The 24,842-nt window shown below is 36.2% G+C and overlaps 1 protein-coding gene across 3 annotated transcripts in view; it reads right to left on the bottom strand.

Annotated features, from left to right (window-relative positions):
* PLXDC2 (plexin domain containing 2) overlaps nucleotides 1–24,842 on the bottom strand; it is a 417,308-nt gene that overhangs the window by 111,165 nt on the left and 281,301 nt on the right. For all 3 annotated transcript variants that reach the window (XM_079915193.1, XM_079915195.1, XM_079915194.1), the window contains 2 exons: nucleotides 18,424–18,542; nucleotides 3,636–3,735 (listed from right to left, as the gene is read on the bottom strand). In XM_079915193.1, coding sequence (XP_079771319.1) covers nucleotides 3,636–3,735; nucleotides 18,424–18,542 — 219 coding nt within the window. The remainder of the gene's footprint in view (nucleotides 1–3,635; nucleotides 3,736–18,423; nucleotides 18,543–24,842) is intronic.

Raw genomic sequence — 24,842 nt, 5'->3', positions numbered from 1 at the left:
GCAGAGATATGAAAACATTGATTGTTTTCTCTCTGTAGTAGGTTTACAGGCAATTTAATTTCCTTCTTTGAGTTTTCTATTATTTTACCAATTCCTCTGAATTAATATGGACTATGCTTATAATAATTTTTCCACTCGTATTTCTGTAATGAATAAACAAGGTCGTTGTACGTAGACCTGTTTTTCACATCTGTACCTGTGGAGATTGAATTGGATGATCTCTATACTTTTTTTTTTCTGTTTCTAAAGTTCTACAAAAGAGTTTATGAAAAACAGAAGGTGATGCAGAGATATACATACACATAGACAGACACACACAACAATATGTTAAGAAACAAATGCTGTCATCGTCAGAAAGAATGAGTTTCAGAGAGTGTCAAGGTGTCCTTGAGTGGAAATCCCCTGTGGCCTCACTCTCATGGGCACTGGGCCTGGGTGTGGACACCTCAGTCAGCATCACTGTCTTTTTAAAGTAACAATGTAGATGCCGATGGATAAGCAATACAAGTAAATATAAATACAGTGTTACTTTGTGCCAGGTACCACATGCTATACACATATTGTATCTTAGGTACTAAGATGGTTATTTTGCATATAAAGAAAGTTATAGAAATTAAATAATATGTTCAAGGTCTCATGACCAGTATTCACATTACAATTTCCCTTATACATTCTGGACTTTTAACTAGTTTTTCTTTTTCTTATATAAGGGTTAATTTCACCATAGACATTTTTCATTTTTTTGAAGGAGCAAAGGAATCCCCTTGTAACTTCAGAACTATTTACTGATTTACTAACAATGCCTAAATTCCCTTTGATATTTTAAACTATCAGATCACCTAATCTTTTTTGAAAGGTAAAGGTTATTTTAATAAACTATGCCTGAAAGTTACATGGAAAACATTTGGAAGCCTTTAAAAACTGAAAAACAATTTTTTTGTTGTTGATGTTATGATGGCGGGGAGGAATCTTCGTAATAAACAAATTCAATTTGCCTTAAAGCTTTTTGAATGCTCTACCAAACCTTCACCAAATCTGATAAGAATGGTATACTATTGTGGTCCCACTGGGAAAAATTACTCTCAACGTGTGGCTCACTTTCCCATGTTGTCATGGCTAGATGAAGCAAAGGATCTAGGTTCTATAACCCATGTAACCAAAATGATTTAAAGAACAGAAAATTGATCTTATGAGAACAAGGTCCCGTGTAATAATGCACCTTGGAATACAGAAGAAAGCAAGCCGCCCATTACTTAGGATAATGATCAGTTTTTCCCTAAATTCACTCAGGAGACGAAAAAGGGGTAACAGAGATGAAAGATTTAAATTCCCTATGAGGATGACTCCTAATAATGAAGGTTATTAAACAGGGGAACAGAATCTTGAAAAGGACTTAAATATTTATCTAAATTCTAATTGTGCAAGTAAGTAACATACTGATCTCTAGGAATCATCTGATTTCTCAGGAAAAAATGATACTTGTATAACTTGTATTACGATATTCTTGGGTTAGCCTAATGTCTGAAGAAAACAAGTATGCTTTTTTTTTTCCCGCTGAGAATACAATGCAGCCATGCAACCATCTTTCCTATTATACAGAACCTCCTGTAACAGATACTGTTACACCTGATAAATGTGGGAACAGATTTTTAAGGAGATTAAAATTTTTCTGTTCCCCCAAAGATTTTTAAGTAGAACACATCAATTCCAGTGTTCTTGCTGAAATACAGTCTCATCTAATGGCAGGGATGAGTAGATTAGAAACTCAGGACTTCCGTTCCTTCCTGGCAAATTTTCTCAAGGTGACAGGGAGGTCAACAGGAAATGTAAATGTCACTCCAGCACATAGCCTGCCTGAGAGAAGCTTCTCCCTGAACTCAAAGCTTGAGTACTTTCTTTAGATTAATGCTGACTCCCAAACTTTAGACATAATCTGTTCTCAAAATTCATATTAATTTTGCCAATTTATTCAATGAAATTTATATTTGAGAAGGACATTTTCCCCTCTAAACATAATGGTCACCCTGTTACAATATAACAAGGGGTGCAAAATTGCATTTTGGGACTCTGAAGTCTGAGTACAATTTTATCATGTCTCGGTTCTGACACAACACTTGAATATTACAATACATTTGTAAAAAAATTATTTTGTACGTTGGTGGGTCTTTTTCTCTAAACAATAATATATCAGCACTTCAATGTGGGCCAAGATGCCTTCTGAGGAAGCTGCAAATAAAATTCTTTCTGGGATGAAAGAAGCCACAAATAAACTAAAACTAGCGATTCTTTTACTTGTGCAGTAATTGACTCAGGTCATGCTTGACTAACTCCTCTGAAAGGAAGAATGTGAGAACATTCCTCCTCACACAGAAGTCAACTTGGCCTCTCCCAGGGTTCAGCTTCTTGGCTAAGAGTTCTGTCAGGATGTCTTTATGTTGCCTACACATAAGGATATATCTCTGCTTTGTTCACAGTACAGGTTTGTTTCTGGAAAATCTGCCTTGATTTAACAGGTGGCTGGAATATTACCTCCCGCAAATTCTCAGCTAATAAGGAGAAACAGCCATGGAAGATTCACGGTCTTCACCAAGCAGAACTGCCACATATGAATGTCATTCTAAACCGTAATTGTAAGATAACCCCTATAATGTTTCCAGCCAATCCTCTGCTCTGAAACGTCTGATTTCCACATCATTTACTTTCTGTATTTGAGGTGACATAAACAGAATTAGTTCAAGTCAAGACCAAACAGCATATGCATGTGATAAATTAAGTCTACCACTATAATGAAATAAAGAATTTTGCTCAAGAACTTTGAGCAAAAGGGAAAGGAATGATCTAATCTTGAGATGTATCATAACCTCTTGCTTTACATAAGTACATCTGGGACACAAACAGTCACCTTTGGTACTAACATACCCAAGCAACCCTCAGGGCTGTTCTTGAACTAGAAGGAGGTTTTAAAAAACAGAAGCTTTCAAAAGAGGGCTATTTACATGATCAGAACTACTACAAACAGCAGTTACCATTTGGATTTCTAATACGATGAACAAATGCCCAAAGTAACATATATGTTTTTCTTCTACAAATGGAAACTAGATTAGATATAGGCAAAAATGATTTAAACAAAGAGAATAAAATATATTGTGTGGTAGGTATGGCTCCATCAAGATTTTTTTTAACCTCAGTTTATACTTTTTGAAAATCTTCCTTTAGGCTCTCAAACAGTTTTATACAAACATGTTAAACATGAAACGGTACAAGGCTGATCTTTTGCTGATAAATTTATTTAAATGAAATAAACAATCATACACCTATCAATCAAATGATCTGTCACTCTTTTATGTTCCTCTTCCTATTAATAAAAGAAATATATCTGCACAACCAAGCTAACTATTCCAAAGAATCCAAATTCTCTTAGCTTGGCTATTTAACTTCACTTCACCTAAATTATTAGTTCAACACTAACAGAGAGATAGCAAATGCCAAAAAGACTTACAAGCCAAACAATATAAACAAGCAGCAATTAGCTAAGTGATTCGATTGTTCAAAGAGTCACATCTGCCCTAGATCAATCTCCTTTAAATTTACCCCACAGCAGGCTCAGACTCTGCCATTACCCTTCTTCTACATACTGGGAATTTGTTGGATCCTGTGGACAACGACAAATGCATCTGACAGCCCCACTTTCACTGGGTGATTGGTCGAACTTATCTGTGTGACCAAGACAGGAATCTGGAAAAGAAAAAGCAGATTGCTGTGAGTTAGATTTGAATTTCATTTGGGGTAGGTGTGGGGAATGCGACCATCTTTTTTAATGGATAAAATTTGATTATGGAGATGAAGGAAGAGAGAGAGCAGGAAACATTAGAGAAGAAAAACATACAATATCTAAAAATAACATGTTTAGTGCTATTCGATGGGTTAAAGTGACAAGAGAGTTCCTGGTCCTACAGACAGGGCTACTTGATGATGAAAGTAACAGATTCTCAGAGAATCTAACTGATGCTGAACACTGAAAATTTCTCACACATACAGGCACACCATGAATGCACGTAGTGCGGACTATCATTACAGAGATAGAGATTCTTTTTGTACCATTTGTTTTCCCCAAAGACTCTATTATATATTCATTTTCATAGTTTTAAAAAATCCTTGTTTACAAGTGGCCTTATAGATATAAAACCTAGAGAAAGATAATACGTGCATTCCTAAATATATATAAATATATATGTAACAATATCATCGTTGATTAATATATAGCGATATTTGGCAATTGCTTCTTAACGGATGAACTTCACTATTCTGGTTAAAACTCATATGGAAAACTTATGAATTATTATGGGTCAGTTCAAGGTCATAGTTCCTAAATTTAAACCTCAATAGAGCCCAAATCTGCATATTATAGACATTTATAATGTGTACAGTTTTAAAAAATTAGGACACACTGAGACTATATTAAACATGATACAACAGTTATAAATGAGACAAACTCTTGGAGCCGTTTTTTCTAGATTTAGAAAAGAATCATTGGAGATATGATTACTATCTTTACTACCAGTTTTATAGAAATGAAAATGGGGATGAAAACATCTTCAATACATAAAGGGACAAGAAACAATATGGAAGGATAAATGCACGAACAAGTCTTTTAAGTAGAATAAGCAGATTGTGGGCCATCTGTGGGTAATTCATTAAAGATCATATTAGATCAGACATGGTTGTATAAGCCATAATAAACAGCATGGCAATAAAAAAGAAGGAAAATAGGGGACTTCCCTGGTGTTGCAGTGGTTAAGAATCTGCCTGCCAATGCAGGGGACACAGGTTCGATCCCTGGCCCAGGAAGACCCCACATGTTGCAGAGCAACTAAGCCCATGTGCCACAACTACTGAGCCTGCACTCTAGAGCCTGCAAGCCACAACTACTGAGCCCACGCGCCACAACTACTGAAGCCTGCGTGCCTACAGCCCATGCTCCGCAACAAGAGAAGCCACCGCAACGAGAAGCCCGTGCACCGCAACAAAGAGTAGTCCCCACTCTCCGCAACTAGAGAAAGCCTGGGTGCAGCAACAAAGACCCAATGCAGTCAAAAATAAATAAATAAAATAAGTAAATTTAAAAAAAAGAAGGAAAATAACTTGGAGAGAAGATGTAATAAGGACTGTACTTCTTATTTTTGCCCCTGACATCATGAAGTTGTAAAAAGTGTTATTTTGTTGAAACTAAGAGGAAATTTTAATGTTTCTGAAATTTGTGGAATTATCTCAAAATAGTAAATGGAAGATATTTTCCTTTTATGTACTAATCAGTCCTCTCTTGAACAATGTTGTAGTATGCCGGTTTTATATCAGTGTGTCCAGTTCTTAACCACCATTAAGAAGTATTCTGATATTTGGACAACAGAAACAAACAAAATCAAACCAAGATCTTTGTCCCTAAAAGTTCATTTACTAAATGAAACTCTGATATAATTTATTTATGGTAATTGCTAAGCCATACTCAGTATCAATGTATGTAATCCCTTTTCTTAGGGATTTCTTAGGGTACATTATATTATTACCCAGTTTATACTCCACGTTGAAGAATGCTAATATAAGTGCAATTTATATTTAAGACAGACTTACAGTGAAAGAAGAAAAGGCAAAGGGATAGAAAGCCACAGAAAAAATTTCCAATTCAAGTTATTTTTGTATATCCTAATAAGACAAGCTCATAATTTTTAAACAGCATCATTAATAGATGCCTGCTTAGGAGTAAGTATGAAAGCTTTGCTACTGGATTTGTTACTTGCTTTCATTCTTACAACATCTATGACTGCAGTTTTCCTCTGCAAGGTATGAAATATTTTACCAGATAATTCTGTGGTAATTAATTGTACTTCTTCTTTCCCATACTCAAAGCAGAGCTTGAGTTTATATTGTTATCAACCGGAAAATTCTATAATATTGTTATGAATATTACATTATCATATGAGAGCTTGTTTTTCAGGTCACATGTCTTGGATCTGCAGACATCCTAGCTTCTCTTCTCTTCACATTATCTACCCCATCTCTTCTATCTCTCTTTATCTCTTCCCTTATCTAGCCATCTTTCATTTTTATTTTGTTTTCTCCATCTCTTTCCTTCTTTTCACTCCCTTCCTTTATATTTTATCTCTAAGTCAAACTCTCTCCTCCTGTGCATTTGATCTGTGGTACATTGACTGCACTAACGGCCTCAGTCCATGGCCTCTTTTTATCCATACTCTGCCGTCTCACTTGGTGGACCTCTGCCATTCTGCCTCTGCCTCAGTAATATGGCAAAAGAAGACAACAGCAAACTTGAAGCAGAAGAAAGGCTTGAAAAGGTGCTTGTACATTTCCACCTCCTTTCTGGGACTTCTGCCACTGCCATGAGAATATACCCTGCTGAAGATCTATGAGAGACACGTGGAGGAATGTTTTCTTTCTAGCAGAGGTCATCTTGAACAACTAGCCCCTAGCCAATCAACCAGCTAACAACTGACACATGAGTGAGCCCAGCTGAGATCAGCAGTCTTATACCTTGTGAGAAATAAGAAATAGAGTTGTTTAGGCCACTACATTTTGGGGTGATTTGTTACACAGCAATACTAACCAATGCATTCTCTACTAAAGCTCTAATAGCCAATACAAACTTCTCTGGGTGTCTCTATAGAAAATGAAGTAGCATTCTTCCTCCTAGGTTTCTGGGAATCAGATAAATATCTCTTTAGGTACAATTAAACTTGAAATATTGGAAAGGTCCATTAAAAAGATGCATTTTCTGCATCTTTTTTTTCACTCTTCTGTATCTTTTTATTTTCTAGTTTATTCTTTTCCCTGTGGATTCCAAAAATGAAGACCAAGGTGTATAATTTACCCAGATTTAGATTCATTTAACTTAAGGTAAATCCATGCAAAATCAAAATGGGTAACCTAACAATGTAGAGAGTTTTTTGTCCACTGAAAATAATCCTATCGTAAATTGGCCAACCCTCTAGGAAGACAGTAGATGACCTGTAAGGACTCTTTCAAACCTCAAATTCAACGATTTAATTCTCCTTAATGATCTAGACTTTCCCAAGCTTCACCAAGTACATTGTTAATAAAGATCCAAAAAAATTATAAGGGTGAATTCATTCATAATATTTATCATTTATAATATTTATTTATAATAATATTCATTTATATTATTCAATATATATATGTATTATTGAATATACTGAATATATATATATTGAATATATATATTATTGAATATATTGAATATATATTATTCAATATAAATATATTTGAATATATTATTCAAATAATATTTATTTATAATAATATTCATTTATAATATTTATATTAGTTGAACATTTTCTCTGTATTATTGTAGGCACTGGAATTACAGGAGAAAACAAAAAAGCCCCTGCTCTCATAGAGCTTACATTCTAGAGAGTAGAGACTGACATGAAGACAAGTGAACATAAAAAATACAGTATGCCAGGAGGTGGTAAGTGCCAAGGAGGAAATGGAAACATGGGGAAGATACAGCGAGGGATGGGGGCCTCTTTAAGAGAAGGAGGCACAGAAGATTTCTGTGATAATGTGACTTTTTTGTAGTAGGAGAACCTGCCATATGGAGATTTGGGGAACAGCTCTGTAGAGAGACCAGTACATGCAAAGGCCTTGTTTGAATTGCTTTTGCTGTCTTTTAGGAAATAAAAGGTTATCGCTGGAGCAGAGGGAGTAAATAAGAGTGCTGAAGGGGATGGGACGCAGTGACGACAGATCAGAGGGAGCATGTATTCCCTGCAAGCCACGGCAATGACTCTGGATTTTATTCCAAGTTGTATGGGGAAGGGTTAGACCGTCTTGAACAGAGGAAGGACATTCCCTTACATCTGAAAAAGATCACACTAACTGATGTGTAATCTGGACTGGAGGGGGAAAAGAGAGACAGAGAAACTAGTTAGAAGGGTATCACCATTTTGCAGATGAGAAATGGGTGGCTTGGAGTACAGTAGATAAGTGATAAGTATAAGAGCTGGAGCGACAGGAAGATGATTCTGGACGAATATGCCATGGATTTAAGGAGAGTGAGAAAAAGAAGAGAGTCAACAGTGTCACCAAGACTTTTGGTCTTAACAGCAGGAAAAATGGAGTTGAGCTTTTCATCGGAGCCAGCATGCTGTTGCACACCTTCAGGGTTCATTTCCATTGCTGGCTATGAGGATGGTGTACTGAAGCATCCAGAGATGGAGGAGACTAGGGCAGGAAGCAGTGGAAAAGGACGATGGCAATACCACTGGCCTCAAATGCTTTTCTTCCAAATTTTATAGAGTTCATGAATAAAAGCATAGAATTTCTAAAACTCTGGTATTTTATCCTGATTAAATATTAACATGAAAATGTACAAGAAGCTTTTGATTCCCTACATTTTCCTAGAAGCCACCCAAACCTTTGATAAAATGATTACATATCAGGTTTAGAAAACAAAACACTATGGCCAATTGAATTAAATGCTTAATTTGGTAAAAGATTAACGAGGCAAAGTCCAGGCTTTCTCTTAGATTTCTTTCAAGAACATGTCTGCCTCTCTCCACCTGATACTGTCCTATCTTTTTCACTTTGCCTTCTTGGACTGTTATCTTTTTACCTCAAAACCTCAAAGGCGTGGGGTTGTTCAGCGTAAGGATGGTTCATCCACTCACACTTACTGCAGCCAAGTAATTGGGCTGTGTGAGCTCTCTGTGAGCCAGACTGCAGGTTCCCACGACAGTTTAGAATGAGAGGCCGTTTGTTAGGCTGAATCAGGAGCACTGCTAAAACCACATTTAACATGAGCTATTTTTTGACTAACATCAACAAAGCAATTGTGTGTATGTATATAAATAAACTATCTAGAATTAGAGCCAAAAGTGTGCAAGAAAGGATCTGTCACAGTGTCACAGTCCCCTAGTCTATAGAGGACTCCGTATTGGATAAGTACCCAAGTCAGAGAAGCAGGGACGAAAGATGAGGCCCAAAGTACAAAAACTCTGCTTATGGAAGCTATCCTTTATCCCATCTACAAATTTATACTCATCCTTAAAATGTCTCCTAAGTTAGTTCCTGGGGATGTCAGGAAGCCAATCTGAAATAATACAAACTCTGAACTACACAAGCTTTAAAAAAAAATGTAGTTCATTATTTTCAAATGCCTATAATACTTGCCTTTTTATAATTAAAGCAAAGCTAAATCTTCACTCGGCCTCTGTATGATTTGTAATGAATCATACATTTCTGAGAAGGAGTTTTACAATTAGATTCATTCCACAGGATAGATATAGAAAAGGAGCATTAACGCCAGTTAAAATATGCTTCCATTTCAGCTTACATAAGCATTTATAAACTCTTTTCTTTAAGGTGTTTTAATTTTCCTTCCATTTCACAAGACACAGATAAGTTTGTTATTTAAGTAAGTATAATTTTTTTCTATAAATGATACAGTAAGCAAATGAAGTATAGCGACAGAAAAGAGTTGGAATAACTAGACAAAATTAACGTAGGAAATGATATTAGGAGTTAGTAAAGGTAGGGCAGAGCATGCTGGCCTTTGGAGGAAGATTCAAATACAAAAGTTGTTCTCTTTTCCGTGCTGTGGTATCATTCTCCAGCACACAAGGGCCTGACACAATACCGAAAACATGAACGTCTGTCTCTAAAACAGTTAAGGGGATAACAGCATGCTGCTTGAGTCGCAGGGAATAATTTTATTTTTCTCTCTGTTCTGCCCCGCAAACCTTGCCAAAACATTCATTCGTTTCCATTATGGCCCGGCTATCTATCTAATAGGCAGCACAGCATCTCAGCAAGGGTTTGACTGCAGAGTATGTGCTCCCAAGTATGAATCATAAGCCTATCAGACGCAACTGGAGAGGAATTAGTCTAAACTCATTTTTGTTAACTCGCGAATCAGCAATGTGATGTCTAATAGATTAATATATATACAGTAAAAAAACCCCAAAGCTTAAAAGTTTAACCATTCTTACCTTCACTTAACCCTTAAGTTCCTACCTTATCTCCCTTAAACGTCTGATCAGGCTTCTCCTTACTCAGTAGGGCGTCCAATTTTAAAAAGTCATGCTCAAAGCAATGCATAAAGCCCTGAGTATTACTTGTCTGAAAACTACATTTGAATAGAAGGGCTTTCAGTTAAATTTGACATTATAAAAACATCCATTTGCTTTCCTGAATATCGTTAACATGTCGCACGATTATTTGAATCCCTTTCTAGCTTTAGATTCTGGACTCTTTTCATATGCTAGGTATCGAGCAATGCACTTACTTGATGGCATGAAAGCAAAGGCGAGCCATACGTTAAAGATATGATCTAACATTCCTCTTACCCCCATCTCCACAATCGTACCCCATAGAAAATCTGGAAGGAGACAACAGCATGAGGTTGGTAAGTAAAAATAGCTCCCTCTTTTAATATAGGGACTGCCCAGTACTGAACTGACAAACTAGAGTGGGAGCATCATATAAAAGAATATAGTGAGGCAGGAGCCCCCTGAGGAAGCCTGTGCAACGTGGCTCAAGATAGTCAAAACCATAATGGCGACTTTATCTGGGACTATGGCTACAAAAGGGAACTTGCCTAAACACGGCTGGGAAAAGGAACGGGATTAGGAAACTGCACTCTGGCTTTGGGGAGACATGGGGAAAGTACGAGGCCTTTTGCCTTAGGGATAAATTAGCTCTTTGATCCTGGAATCCTCAGAGCAGGGACTGGATATGGTCTATACCGGCAGGAGCACCATGTAGAACAAACCTCTCCACGTCACCACAAAGCTTAAATGGAAGTGGGGCCTGGAAGGAGAAAACGTACCCAGGAAGATCAAATACCTTGTCCAAGGACAACATAACCCGCTAGGGGCAGGGCCAGCATTAGAACAAGATTTCTGTTTCTACAGTTATTTCTTCTAGATTATTGACCTTGCTTCCTTGCTACTTTATTTATTTTCACTCAGAACATTATAAAGGGAGAACGGGTTCAATTTGTCATTTTCTTACACTACGGGAAATAAAAGAAAATTAAAATGTTGGGAGTTTTAATATGTGAGATAACAAAAAAGTGCAAATGCAAATGAATTAGATCCTAAATAAAGCCATGTAGATACAACTTTATACTTTATGTACTTAAAATACAGGGAAGTGCTAAGATATAAAATCATCTGTGTCTACATTTTTTTTGGAATTCTTTCTTTTTTTTTTATTTTATTGAAGTGTAGTTGATCCACAATGCCATGCTGATCCCGGCTGTACAGCAAAGTGATTCCGTTATACACACATATATTCTTTCTCACACTCCCCTCCATCCCAGCCTATCACAGGATACTGAATATAGCTCTCTGTGCCACACAGCAGGATCTTGTTGTTTATCCATTCTATACATAATAGTTTAGATCTGCTAATCCCAAACTCCCAATCTTTCCCTCCCCCACACACCCTCCCCCTTGGCAACCACAAGTCTGTTCTCTATGTCTGGGAGTCTGTTTCTGATTTGCTGATAAGTTCATTTGTGTCATATTTTAGATTCCACATGTAAGTGATATCATATGGTATTTGTCTTTCTCTGTCTGACTTACTTTACTTAGTATGATAATCTCTAGTTGCATCCATGTTGCTGCAAATGGCATTATTTCATTCTTTTTTATGGCTGAGTAGTCCATTGTATACATGTACCACATCTTCTTTATCCATTCATCTGCTGATGGACATTTAGGTTGCTTTCATGTCTTGGCTATTGTAAATAGTGCTGCAATAAACATAAGGGTGCATATATCTTTTTGAATTATAGTTTTGTTTGGATATATGTCCAGGAGTGGGATTGCTGGAGCAAATGGCAACTCTATTTTTAGTTTTGTTTTTTTTTCCTTTGCGGTACGCGGGCCTCTCACTGCTGCGGCCTCTCCCATTGAGGAGCACAGGCTCCGGACGCGCAGGCTCAATGGCCACGGCTCACGGGCCCAGCTGCTCTGCGGCACACGAGATCCTCCCGGACCGGGGCACGAACCCACGTCCCCTGCATCGGCAGGCGGACGCCCAACCACTGCGCCACCAGGGAAGCCCCTATTTTTAGTTTTTTGAGGAACCTCCATATTGTTCTCCATAGTGGCTGCACCACATGAATTGTTTTTTTAATTCAACATTCCCCACACCTTCCTGGGTGGTGGTAATAGATGTTCCATGAAAAATGCATTCCCAGGTCAAAAAAGTTTGATCAGCTCTGGGTTAAATGAAGTTAATTTACCTTTGTGGCTGTTCTTCTCAGAGCCTTTCATTGCTAATAGGCATTGGGAAAAGCACATTCTGGGAAATGCTCAATTTAGAAAACACACAATTTGAGACATTTACTTAATTTATTAAAGAGCCATTTTGCTTTGCTTTCCTCTGCAGAGACATGTTCTCAGTTATGGGATTCTTTCCTGAGAGTTTATAATTAGCATTTCTTGTCATCTGGGTTTTCTCAATCTTATACATTTGTTAAATAAATTTTATTTAAATTTCATATATATATATATATATATATATAGTTTCTTGGATGCATATATATTATTTTAACACATGTTAAACATTCTCACATATACAGCAATAGCCATAAAGGCAAATCACTTCATATCTAAATGTCAATTGTTTCACTGTTCAGTTCTTTTTGGCTTTCTCTTACCCTCTTGAATTATTTTTTTCTATAAATTTTACAAGCTCAGCAAGTGTTCATCTTTTAATGCTTTCAGGATGATGACCATGAATGAAGGGTCATTACAGTTTAAACAAGAGAAATCGTCTTCAAATAAATTTTAAAAATGCATTGAGGGTGACAGTTAAACCTCCAACCAATTGGCAATGGTGATTTATTAACTATGCATTCTTCCACAGAAACAGTAAATGTTACACTAAGGAACATTAGGATTAAATACTTAAATGGTAGAAGTAATTAAAAAGTAATTTTACTTAATAAACAATAAAGTTCCTCTATACAGACCTCCTCTAAAATTTGCTGCTGAAGGAGACTGTAAGGTATTCAACCAAGAAAATGGATAAAGTGGGCTGACCCTCAGGTGAGATATGTATTCTCTATGAGTTCCCCTGTGGCCATGTAGAAGGATTACGTGACTTTTTAATTGTATTGTCTCAAACTGATGACCACTCTGTACCTCCCATGAACTGGTGAAAAAAATTAATCAAATTTCCAATAGACACAAAATGAATCACATCCTTCCTGAGTCTGTATCTAAAGTAACAATAAATTCAAAATATAATAGGAGAAGAGAGATGAAACAAGTCAGGGGAAATGCAACTTCTAATATATGATAGTATACTCGGATAGGCAGCATTAAGAAATATAAGAAAGTTGATTTCAAGTCTCTAATGTGTCTGGAATCATATCTTTCTTGTGAACAGGTAGTTTCCTTGTTACATTATCAAGACACCAAGAATTTCAGGTCTATACCGTAATAAAGCAAACAATCATCACTATTCAATGGTAACTTAAAATAATATAAAGAATCTGGTTTCTAGGATGACAGCTAGTTATTTCTATTAACAGAATAGGAAACGGGAATTTGATTTTTCCAAATTCCATTTATCTAAGAAAGGACATATGTTTTTACTATTATTTTTACTTATGCACAACTTCTTTCCCTTTTTTAAAAAAATTAATAAAATAAGTGCTGTGGAAAGGCAAACCATTCTTACCTGTGCTCTCAAGTGGCTGAGTTACACTACAATAATGGCTAACCAGGAAAGACTGTCAGGGAGATCAAAGGGAATAAAGCAATACAGCCATTTCTTGAAAAGGAAGCTTGTAGGGAGGCACTAAGGTACAGTGGTTGGGCCTATGGGCTCTGGAGTCATATTCCCTTGGATGAATCTTTGTTTCATAATTTTGGGAAAGTTACTTAACCTCTCTGGGTGTTTTGGGTTCCTTCTCTGTAAATGATAAAAGTGACAACCTCTTAGTTTTTGTGAGAATAACATGAGACAAATTTTAAGCATGTCGGTCACTGCCTAGCATATATGAAGAGCTAAATAAATGTTAGATTTTACAAATTTGGAGGTTGCTTTTAAAAGTGAATGGGGCTTCTGGTTATGGCAGACAAACTTGTATAAGGCCATCATTTCTACTACTGAGACCAAGCAGGAAAGATAAAAAACATATGAAAAGCAGCTGTTGAAGGCATCAGGTGGCTGTCAAAGAACAAGGACCTGAAAAGCCAAGATTCCAAAGAAAGGAAATCACAGAGGTGAAACCAACACTGCTTTCCCTTCAAGGCATTTGACAATTAATGAGCCAGATTTAGAGACAGAAAATTTGAACAGAACTTCAGGCAGTCTCATGGAGTTGTGGAAAACACAGAGTTCAGGACCACTAAGGCAAAAGGTCCATAGTAATTACCCAGGGTTATGTGGAGATTCCTGAAGGACTACATTCTAAGAGTTAGGGCTAACCAGAAATATACCAGTTTTTATAAGGGCCAATGCTCAACTGTGAATGAGCTTAGTCCTGCTCAGTAGTAAGTAATCTGTTCCCTCCTAACAAAAAAAGTAAACCCTTCCTTGAAGAAGAAAATATCATCCACAACCTCAAAGCATCTCTTTACTATTTTGTAAACAATGCCCAACATTTGATCAAAAATTACCTAACATGCAAGGAGACATGACCAGTGAATGAAAATCTACAGAAAAAGAAACAAAGTAAAAAAGAGATGATAGAAACAGACCCATAGGAAATCTAGATATTAGAGTTAGCTATAAACTTTAAAAGAACTGTTATTAATATATTTAAGAATATAGATGACAAGATGGTTAATTTCATTAGGTAATTAAATCTATGCAAAAGAAACAAATGAATACCCTGAAACTGAAAAATGCATTAAAGTGAATGGTTGATAATTTGAGAGGAAACTTTTGAAAAAAGCAATATGTTTTTTGTGTTTTGACTTCCATCCTAAGTAAACTGTATCTTTGAAATTAACTAAAATAAACAGCTGTGTAGCAATAAGGGCCTATAACTTAGAACATAATTTCAAATCTTTGGTTGAATAATAAAGAGCTATAATCTTGGGAGAGGTAACTTAATTATTTAAAGGAATCTGTGTCCCCACTACTTCTCTCACCAGTATGGTTAGGAGAACACTGTGACTTTGTGAAGGATCATTAAATTCTTTGAACAAATCTGTATTTACTCTTATTTCAAACAGCAGTAGTAACTGCCCTATCTCAATCTCATTAAGATTGTTATAAGTACAAATGTATTTTCTAATTTATTGATCATTATTTATCACAGTCTGCACTGTGAAAAATTATGCTGCTGGAGACATGACTACATACAGAACATGACAGAATTGGAGGTCATCTGAGTGGTTAGTATGGGCAGTTGGCACATTAAGAGTTACTAAGAGAGGGGCTTCCCTGGTGGTGCAGTGGTTGAGAGTCTGCCTGCCGATGCAGGGGACACGGGTTCGTGCCCCGGTCTGGGAAGATCTCACATGCTGAGGAGCGGCTGGGCCCATGAGCCATGGCTACTGAGCCTGCGCGTCCGGAGCCTGTGCTCCGCAACGGGAGAGGCCACAACAGTGAGAGGCCCGTATACCGCCAAAAAAAAAAAAAAAAAAGAGTTACTAAGAGAAACATAATTAACTACTGGAATAAATCATTTGAGGGTAATAAAAGTGAAATTTGTGTCAAAAATTTATTCAATGAAATACTAATTTTCCTCCATGTTGAGTAAAATTATTAGTAGTTTCTGAATGAATCAGAATTTTTCTTCTCACTCATGTAAAATATAATAAAATAAAACAAAGCTGGCATTAATCAGTTAAAAGCAACTAATTAGAGTAAGAACTGCACTTACCTTCCAACCTATAACTTTGCTTCGGTATATTTAATCTGAATAGGAATACAAAATTATACTCCTTATATTCTTAGGGTCTTACAATTTCATTAGCTCTATAGCTTAATTAGGAATACTTCTCCTGACTTTATGGGACTGTAATTGTGTAATATATGGGAGTCATATAAAAAGATTACTAAACACCAAACATTAACAAATACTTATTGGAAAAACACAAATGAGAAATAGATTTGTGACTTGTTTTACATAATCTCCTTGGGAAAGAAAAAAATGTTGAGGTATTTTGGGGTCACCACATTAAGGTTTTTTGTTCTGGATTTGTCCTTAACTAGCTCTGTAAACTCAAGCAGGTCATTTAACCTTTCTGATTGTCTGCTTAGCTATAAAATAAATAAAGATAAATAAAGATAAAATAAAGATAAATTGTGTATGATCTAACTCCATAATTAAGCCACACACATTCATTAAACACCTTTTATGTGCCAGTGCCTTTGTACAAGGCTAAGAATATTAAGAATATAAGTTACTGTTGAAGAATTGAAAACTATGATGTATGTGAAAGCACTTTGTCAAGGATAATACGTTATGTAATGATAATACATCAATTACATAATATTTATGTAATTGAAATTATAAATATTTTTCTAGAAAGGCCAGGAGCACCTAGCTCTCACCTCAAATGCATGGGGATCCTTATTGTGGCAAATTTTACACATAGAAATTTGCCTCAGCAAAATAAAATACATGACAGTTATCAGGAAGCAAAGAGGTAGAATAGGAAATAAGTAACCGTTTTTTAACCAGGACAGAGAGGCAAATAATAAAGTAGTGATTTCTTTAGAACTCTAAATTCAGAAGGACTGAGAGTCTGGAAATATTAAGAAAGTGTTAAAATTGCCTGTCAGCTTAATATTCTCATGACAAAACAGGAAAACCATAATGGAAAATTTCTCTTTGATTAAATAAAGAAAAGAAAAGGACATTTTAAAAATACCAACCTCACTACAAAGGAAGAATAGGAAAAATAAACTGTTACTCTGCAATGTGAGACACCCATTGAGAACAGTATAAATAAAGATGACAATTTTGATAATAAAGACTAGCGAGAGAGACCACAGTAAGAACACAAACCTCTGTTTTGACAAAGCCTGCAATTAGTGAGATTTTAGATTCTAGACTTACTGACTCTGCCTCTTTCCAGAAATTTTACCACTGTTGGTTAAAATGTTGAAAATAATATTCCATAACATCATTCCGCAGTCCCAGCAATACACTAGATTACAATGAAAACTAGAATGAGTCCCTTTGAGCAATACTGTCTCAGCTTCCAGGGAGTGTGACATAAGGATATGGTGGGCTATGATACCAAAACATAGCTCTGGATAAGGAAGCACCAAGCAGAAACGGATCTTGCATTATATTCTGTGCATACTATTGCCCCAAGTAAATGAGTAATTCCACACGGAAGAATTCTTCAAAAGAGTGGAAACATTTAACATGGTTATGAGATTTCCAAAAGTTGGCCTATTGAGTTGAAATACAACCATCCCTCACTTTATAGAAAAGATAGATTTCAGAAGACACGACCAAAGCGAGTCCTTTTTAAATTGCCAGCATCTTTTTAATAGCCAGGGATTCATTTCCCAAGGGAAAAATAACCCTTCAATTGAAAATAAGATGTTGAGTCTGTATTATAAATACCCATTAATCCATGGGTTAATAATGCCCATTATCAATTCACATTGTGACTACTGACTGCCTAAAACATCACATCTGATATATTATTCTTATATTCTTTATTTTCTTCCCCCAAAGTTTAGGTTGTCTAATAGACCTTAATTACACTGTCAATAGAGTTTTAAGCCAAACATGCTATTATTCTAATTTAGACGTTCTGTAAATTAAAGGCTACAATTTAGTCAATTTCCATTCCCTGTCAATTTGGTAAAATGAAACAAACTAAGTTTAAATTTCTTTATTCTGTCTGTCACTTTGATCTCTAATTAATCTTTCCTATCAGGTGGCAATAAACATTGGCCAAAGGGATTGTGGACTCAGCTGTCGTGGAATACTTTCAGTATTGGGTCATTGAGCCACACAAGACTTCATGTCTATTAACACTTTTGAAATTATAGCCAAAAAATGTCAAAGAAGTTGACAAGGCAAAAACAAATAAATAGTATAAATATAAATAATCAGATTTAGATAAAAATCCTTCCAAATTGGAAATATTTTTTCTTAGAGATATTTCATTATACTACCACAAGAATATAATTATTTAATAATTTTATGAAACTCATGGGTCAGAATGCCAAGGATATCAGAATGCAAAATAAAACAAAACCCAAAGAATTAACAATTAGTGCTACTCGGTAGATTTTAAAAATTGCATTTTTTTCAATAAAGCAAAAGAAACCAACAGGTGAGAAAATGATCTGAGGTTCATGACTGTAAAATGTCCTTTTCTTGACACTTGGAGGAAAAGATAGAGAGATTAAGTCAATAGGGAAGGAGATTATCAGTACATTACTTACTTCCTTATATCCGAAGATGATGCGTCCATCCATGAGGAGGGTTGCTTGGAATGTGAAGCTTCCCAGGTTGTAATTATCCTGGAGATGTACGTGGTCCCACTGGACAACAAGCGCTGTGCCTATAAACCCCATTGGAACAAAAGAAATGCAGTCAGAAAAATGTATCAATCAATTCTGGTGGGAATCTTCACAAATCATGGATCTAACCTTCACATCTAGTAGCTGTGCTGCTTGAATTTTACATAGTTAACTGGATTTCTGTTACTGACATAGCATTTGGGATACTTTTAAAGAATTGAGTATTCTCTAAATATTTGGTAAAATCTAACCTCATACTGAGGTTAATATTGAGCCCAGTATGGGGGAATTTTGCCTGAGGAAGTCCATTAATGTTAATGGGTACTGTCTGCTTAAATTTCCATGAGCCACTTTCAAAATGCAACCCAAGTGGCTTGAATGAACTTCAAATACCTTTGACAAATGCTGAGAGAGAAAGGAACACATTCAGGGAAGCTAGAATCAGACTTGAAAATGTCTATTTCGTACTTAGAATTATACACTTCCATATGCTAAAGAAATTTCTTTAACACTCATGGGAATTCTCCTCTTTAATTCACAATGTCTGCATTTCTTTGTTGTACTGCTTCTAAAAGGTTGCAAGGTAGCTTATAGGGCCTCAGGCTAACATTTCTGAAGCCCCTTTAAGTACACTGGGATGAATCTTCAGTGCTATATATCATATTCTGATGAGTCAACCTGCCAGTGTTTATTATAAAAGTATTAACATGAAACAGTAATTGAAACACAGTTTAATAGCCACCAATGAGAATTTATATTTTGTTTTGTTTTGTTTTCATCAGTGTTTCTCTTTTAGGTTTTATTTATATTTATTTATTTATTTTACTGGGGTACATATAGTTGTTTTACAATATTGTGTTAGTTTCTACTGTACAGCAAAGTGGAGTTCCCTGTGCTATACAGCAGGTTCTCATTAGTTATCTATTTTATATGTATTAGTTAGTGTACATGTCAATCCCAATCTCCCAACTCATCCCACCACCCCTCTTTCCCCGCCTTGGTGTCCATACGTTTGTTCTCTACATCTGTGTCTCTCTTTCTGCCTTGCAAACAGGTGCATCTGTACCATTTTTCTAGATTCCACATATATGCGTTAATATACGATACTTGTTTTCTCTTTGTGACTTACTTCACTCTGTATGACAGTCTTTAGGTCCATCCACGTCTCTATAAATGACCCAATTTTGTTCCTTTTTATGGCTGAGTAATATTCCATTGTATATATGCACCACATCTTCTTTATCCATTCGTCTGTCAATAGGCATTTAGGTTGCTTCCATGACCTGGCTATTGTAAATAGTGCTGCAATGAACATTGGGGGTGCATGTGTCTTTTTGAGTTATGGTTTTCTCTGGGTATATACCCAGTAGTGGGATTGCTGGGTCATATGGTAATTCTATTTTTAGTTCTTTAAGGAACCTCCATACTGTTCTCCATAGTGGCCGTATCAATTTACATTCCCACCAACAGTGCAAAAGAGTTCTCTTTTCTCCACACCCTCTCCAGCCATTTATTGTTTATAGATTTTTTGATGATGGCCATTCTGACTGGTATGAGATGATACCTCATTGTAGTTTTGATTTGCATTTCTCTAATAATTAGTGATGTTGAGCATCTTTTCATGTGTTTGTTGGCCATCTGTATATCTTCTTTGGAGAAATGTCTATTCAGGTCTTCTGCCCATTTTTTGATTGGGTTGTTTGTTTTTTTAATATTGATCTGCAAGAGCTATTTGTATATTTTGTAGATTTTTGTCTTTTGATTCGTTTGCAATTATTTTCTCCCATTCTGAGAGTTGTCTTTTCATCTTGTTTACGGTTTGCTTTGCTGTGCGGAAGCTTTTAAGTTTCATTAGGTCCCATTTGTTTATTTTTGTTTTTATTTCCTACTCTCGAAGGCAGGTCAAAAAAGATCTTGCTGTGATTTATGTCAAAGAGCATTCTTCCTATGTTTTCCTCTGAGAGTTTTATAGTTTCCGGTCTTACTTTTAGGTCTTTAATCCATTTTGAGTTTATTTTTGTGTATTGTGTTAGGGAGTGTTCTAATTTCATTAACTGACACTGTTTATTCTTTTTTATTTTTTTAAGAAAACAAATGAGCAGCTAAGATGTTTGCTTAGCTCTAAGTATTGGATTTTCTAACCTTTTAAAAAGTCTTGTTGCCAAAAAATGACGTACAGAAATGAAACTCACAGAACTAAGAGAGCATAACTTATCTCCCAGGTCAGTAAGTATATGATTAAAAAGAAAAAAAATCAATATTGCATGACAGAGAGCTTTTGGGTTAGTGAAGATGTGGAGATGCTAGGAGAGTAGAGTGCCCAGGAGGGCATGTATGCTCCATACCCTTTCGCATGTAACTTGCCCTATACGTTTCTTCTGTCTGATTTCCTGAGTTCATTCCTGTACCAGGTGATTGGAGTAGACCAGAACACTGTCATTACTGTGTTTTTGAGTATAACTTAATGCTGAGATCTTTTGACCAAGATGGCAGCATAGGAGGCTCCTGACTTCCCCTCTTCCCATGGATACACTGAATGTACAGCTACACAAGGAGCAATTTCCTTTGAGAGAAATCCAAGATTAGCTGAGTGACTGGTATACATGAGGCAACTGAGAAAATACCCATAATGAAAGTGCACACATCTAGGTGCTTACTGTGATCCTCTGGAGCCCAAAAGAGCCAGTGGGTACTTCCCCTACCTTGTTCCTTTGGCTCAGTCCAAGGATAAAACCAAGTCACCAGCATCTCTCTGGAAGGAGCTTGCACACATGTCTGGCACCCAGCTTTTGTGGCTGCCACCTGAGGACAGGCCCCCAGGTCGTCTTGCTCTGAGAGACAATGGGGTTTGCATTCACGAGTCCCACAGGACTGTAGCACACAAAGAAGCAATTGTTAATAGGCACACCTGTGAGCACTTGCATCTCTTGCATTGGCTATCCCCTCAAGGCTCAGTAGAGAGGGAGCAGACAAAATACCTGTCTCCCAGTTCATCCCTGGAGAGGATTTGACTGCATACTTTTCCAGTATGCTGCTGCCTGAGGGACTGCCAACAAATCTAGGTGCTGACTGCGATCTTCCCCTTTGGGAAACTGATGGCTCTTGGCACACCCAAAACTACTGGATGCCACTGAGAACAAAGATGGTGCCTTGAACAATCACAAAGGTTTGAAAGACAACCAGGAGCTTGAGCTAAGCTGATTGATGAAGTTCATGTTGTATAGAAAACCACTCTGACAAGACTGGAAGAGGTAGCTATTTATCTGATGTACAAAAACTAACAGTGAGTAAAGAAAAATGAAGAAACGGGAATATGTTCCAAACAAAAAACAAGATAAATCTCTAAAAACTGATCTTAATGAAACAGAAATAAGTGATTTACACAAATGAGTTCAAAATAACAGTCATAAGTATGCTCACTGGACTTCCCTGGCAGTCCAGTGGTGAAGATTCTGTGTTTCCATTGCAGGGGCCACAGGTTTGATCCCTGGTTGGGGGACCAAGATCCCGTATGCCACACAGTGCAGCCAAAAAACAACAAAAAAAAAGATGCTCACTGAGGTCAGGAGAGCAATGCATGAACAAAGTGAGAATATCAACGAAGAGACAGAAAATATAAAAAGTACTAAATAGAAATCAGAGTACTGAAGAATACAATAACTGACTGGAAGTTTTAGTAGAGGGGTTCAACAACAGACTATATCAAGTAAAAGAAAAGATCAATGCACTTGAAAACATATCAGCAGAACTGATCCAATTAGAGGAGCAGAGAGAGAACAAAAAGAATGAAAGAGAGTGAAGGTAGCTTAAGGGACATATGGGACACCATCAAGTAGACCAATATTCACATTATAGGGATTTCAGAATGAGAAGAGAGAGAGAAAGGGGCAGAAGGATTATTCAGAGAGGACTTCCCAGGTGGTGCAGTGGTTAAGAATCTGTCTGCCAATGCAGGGGACACGGGTTCGAGCCCTGGTCTGGGAAGAACCCACATGCCTCAGAGCAACTAAGCCCATGCACCACAACTACTGAGGCCGTGTTCTAGAGCCTGCAAACCACAACTACTGAGCCCATGTGCCACAACTACTGAAGCCCGCATGCTTAGAGCCTGTGCTCTGCAACAAGAGAAGCCACCTCAGTGAGAAGCCCGCCCACCACAACGAAGAGTAGCCCCGCTCGCCGCAACTAGAGAAAGCTTGCGTGCGGCAATGAAGACCCAACGCAGCCAAAAATAAATTAAAAATAAAATGATTATTCAAAGAACTAACGGCTGAAAACTTCCTTAACCTGGGGAAAAAAACAGACATCCAGATCCAGAAAGCTCAAAAATACCAAAAAAAGATGAATCATAAGGGATTTACACTGAAACACATTAAAATCAAATTATCAGAAGTTAACAACAAGGAATGAATCTTAAAAGCAAGAAGAGAAAAGCAATTTGTTATTTACAAGGGAAATTTTAAAGACTGTTAGTAGATTTTTCTGCAGAAACCTTGCAGGCAAGAGAGAGTGGGGTGAGGTATTCGAAGTGTTGAAAGAAAAAACCTGCTAACCAAGAGTACTTTATTAAGCAAAGTTGTTCTTCAGAATTAAAGGAGAGATAAAGAAATTTCCAGACAAACAAAAGCTGAAAAAGATCTTTACCACTAGACCAGACTTATAAGAAATGTTAAAGGGAGTTCTTCAAGCTAAAATGAAAGAATGCTAGTAAGTAACAAGAATTATATATACAAAAGAAAAACTCCCTGGTAAAGGTCAATATATAGTTAATTCAGAATACTTATAATGGTGGTGGAAAAATCACTTATAACTCTAGTATAAAGGTTAAAAGACAAAAGTTTTAAAAATAACTATAACTACAATAGTTTGTTAGTGGATATGCAATATAAAAAGTTATAAATTGTGATATCAAAAACATAAAATATGGTGGAAGGTGTAAAAATGTAGAGCTTCTGTCTGAGTTTGAAGTTAGTTGTTATCAGCTTAAAATTGATTGTATAAGATATTTTATGTAAGCCTCATAGTAACCACAGATCAAATACTTACACACAGAAGATAAATACAATGAATTGAAGCATATCACTACAGAAAATCAAATCACAAAGGAGAGTGAGAGAAAGAAAGGAATAAAGGAATTACAAAACAGCCAGAAAACAGCTACCAAAATGGCAATAGTAAACCATACCTATCAATAGTTACTTTAAATGTAGATGGACTAAATTCTCCAATCAAAAGACACAGACCGGGTTAAGAGTTTAAGAAAAAGACTTAACTATATGCTGCCCACAGACACTCACTTCAGTTTTAAGAACACACGTAGATTAAAAGTAAAGGTATGGAAAAAGATTTTCCATGCAAATGGAAACCAAAAGAAAACAGAGGTAGGTATACTTATGCCAGAAAAGTAGACTTTTAAGCCAAAACTTTTAACAAGAGACAAAAGAAAGATCATTATTCAATAATAAAGAGGTCAATTCATCAAGAGGGTATTAACAACTGTAAATGTTTATAAATATTTATGTATCCAATCATAATACCTAAATATATAAAGCAAATATTAATGGATCTAGAGGCAGAAAGAGACAGCAATACAATAAAAATAGGGAACTTCATATCTCACTTTCAACAATGGATTGATCATTCAGACAGAAAATCAATAAGGAAACATTGGACTTAAACTACATATTAGAGCAGGTGAACCTTACAGAAATACATAGAACATTTCATCAAACAGCAGCAGAATGCACATTTTACTGAAGTGCACATAAGACATTCTCCAGGATAGATAATTTTTTTAGGCCACAGACAAGTCTTAACAATTTTAAGAGGCCTGAATTCATATCTGGCATCTTTTCTGACCAAAATGATATAAAACTACAAATTAACAGCAGAAGGAAAACTGGAAAATTCACAAATACATGGAGATTAAAAAATATCCTCCTGAATAACCAATGGGCCAAAGAAGAAATCAAAAGGGAAATCTAAAAATATCTTGAGATAAATGAAAATGGAAACAAAACATAAAACTTAAGGGATTCAGCAGAGGCAATTCTAAGAGGAAATTTATAGAGATAAATGCCTATATGAAGAAAAAAGAAAGATCTCAAAAAGCAACCTAACTTTACACATCAAGGAACTAAAAAAGAAGAACAAACCAAGCCCAAAGTTAGCAGAAGAAGGGAATATCAAAGATCAGAATGGAAATAAAAGAAATGGAGACTAAAAAGATCCATTAGATAGATATCACTAGAATGATAGAAAAGATCATTGAAACTAAGAGCTTTCTTAAGATAAAAAATTTGACAAAACTTTGGCTAGACTAAGAAAAAAGAGAAAGTATA

This window comes from Stenella coeruleoalba (assembly GCF_951394435.1).
Source record: "Stenella coeruleoalba genome assembly, chromosome: 2".
NCBI lineage: Eukaryota > Metazoa > Chordata > Mammalia > Artiodactyla > Delphinidae > Stenella > Stenella coeruleoalba.
The sequence above is the reverse complement of the archived record's forward strand: the minus strand, read 5'-3'. Positions and strand labels throughout refer to the sequence as shown.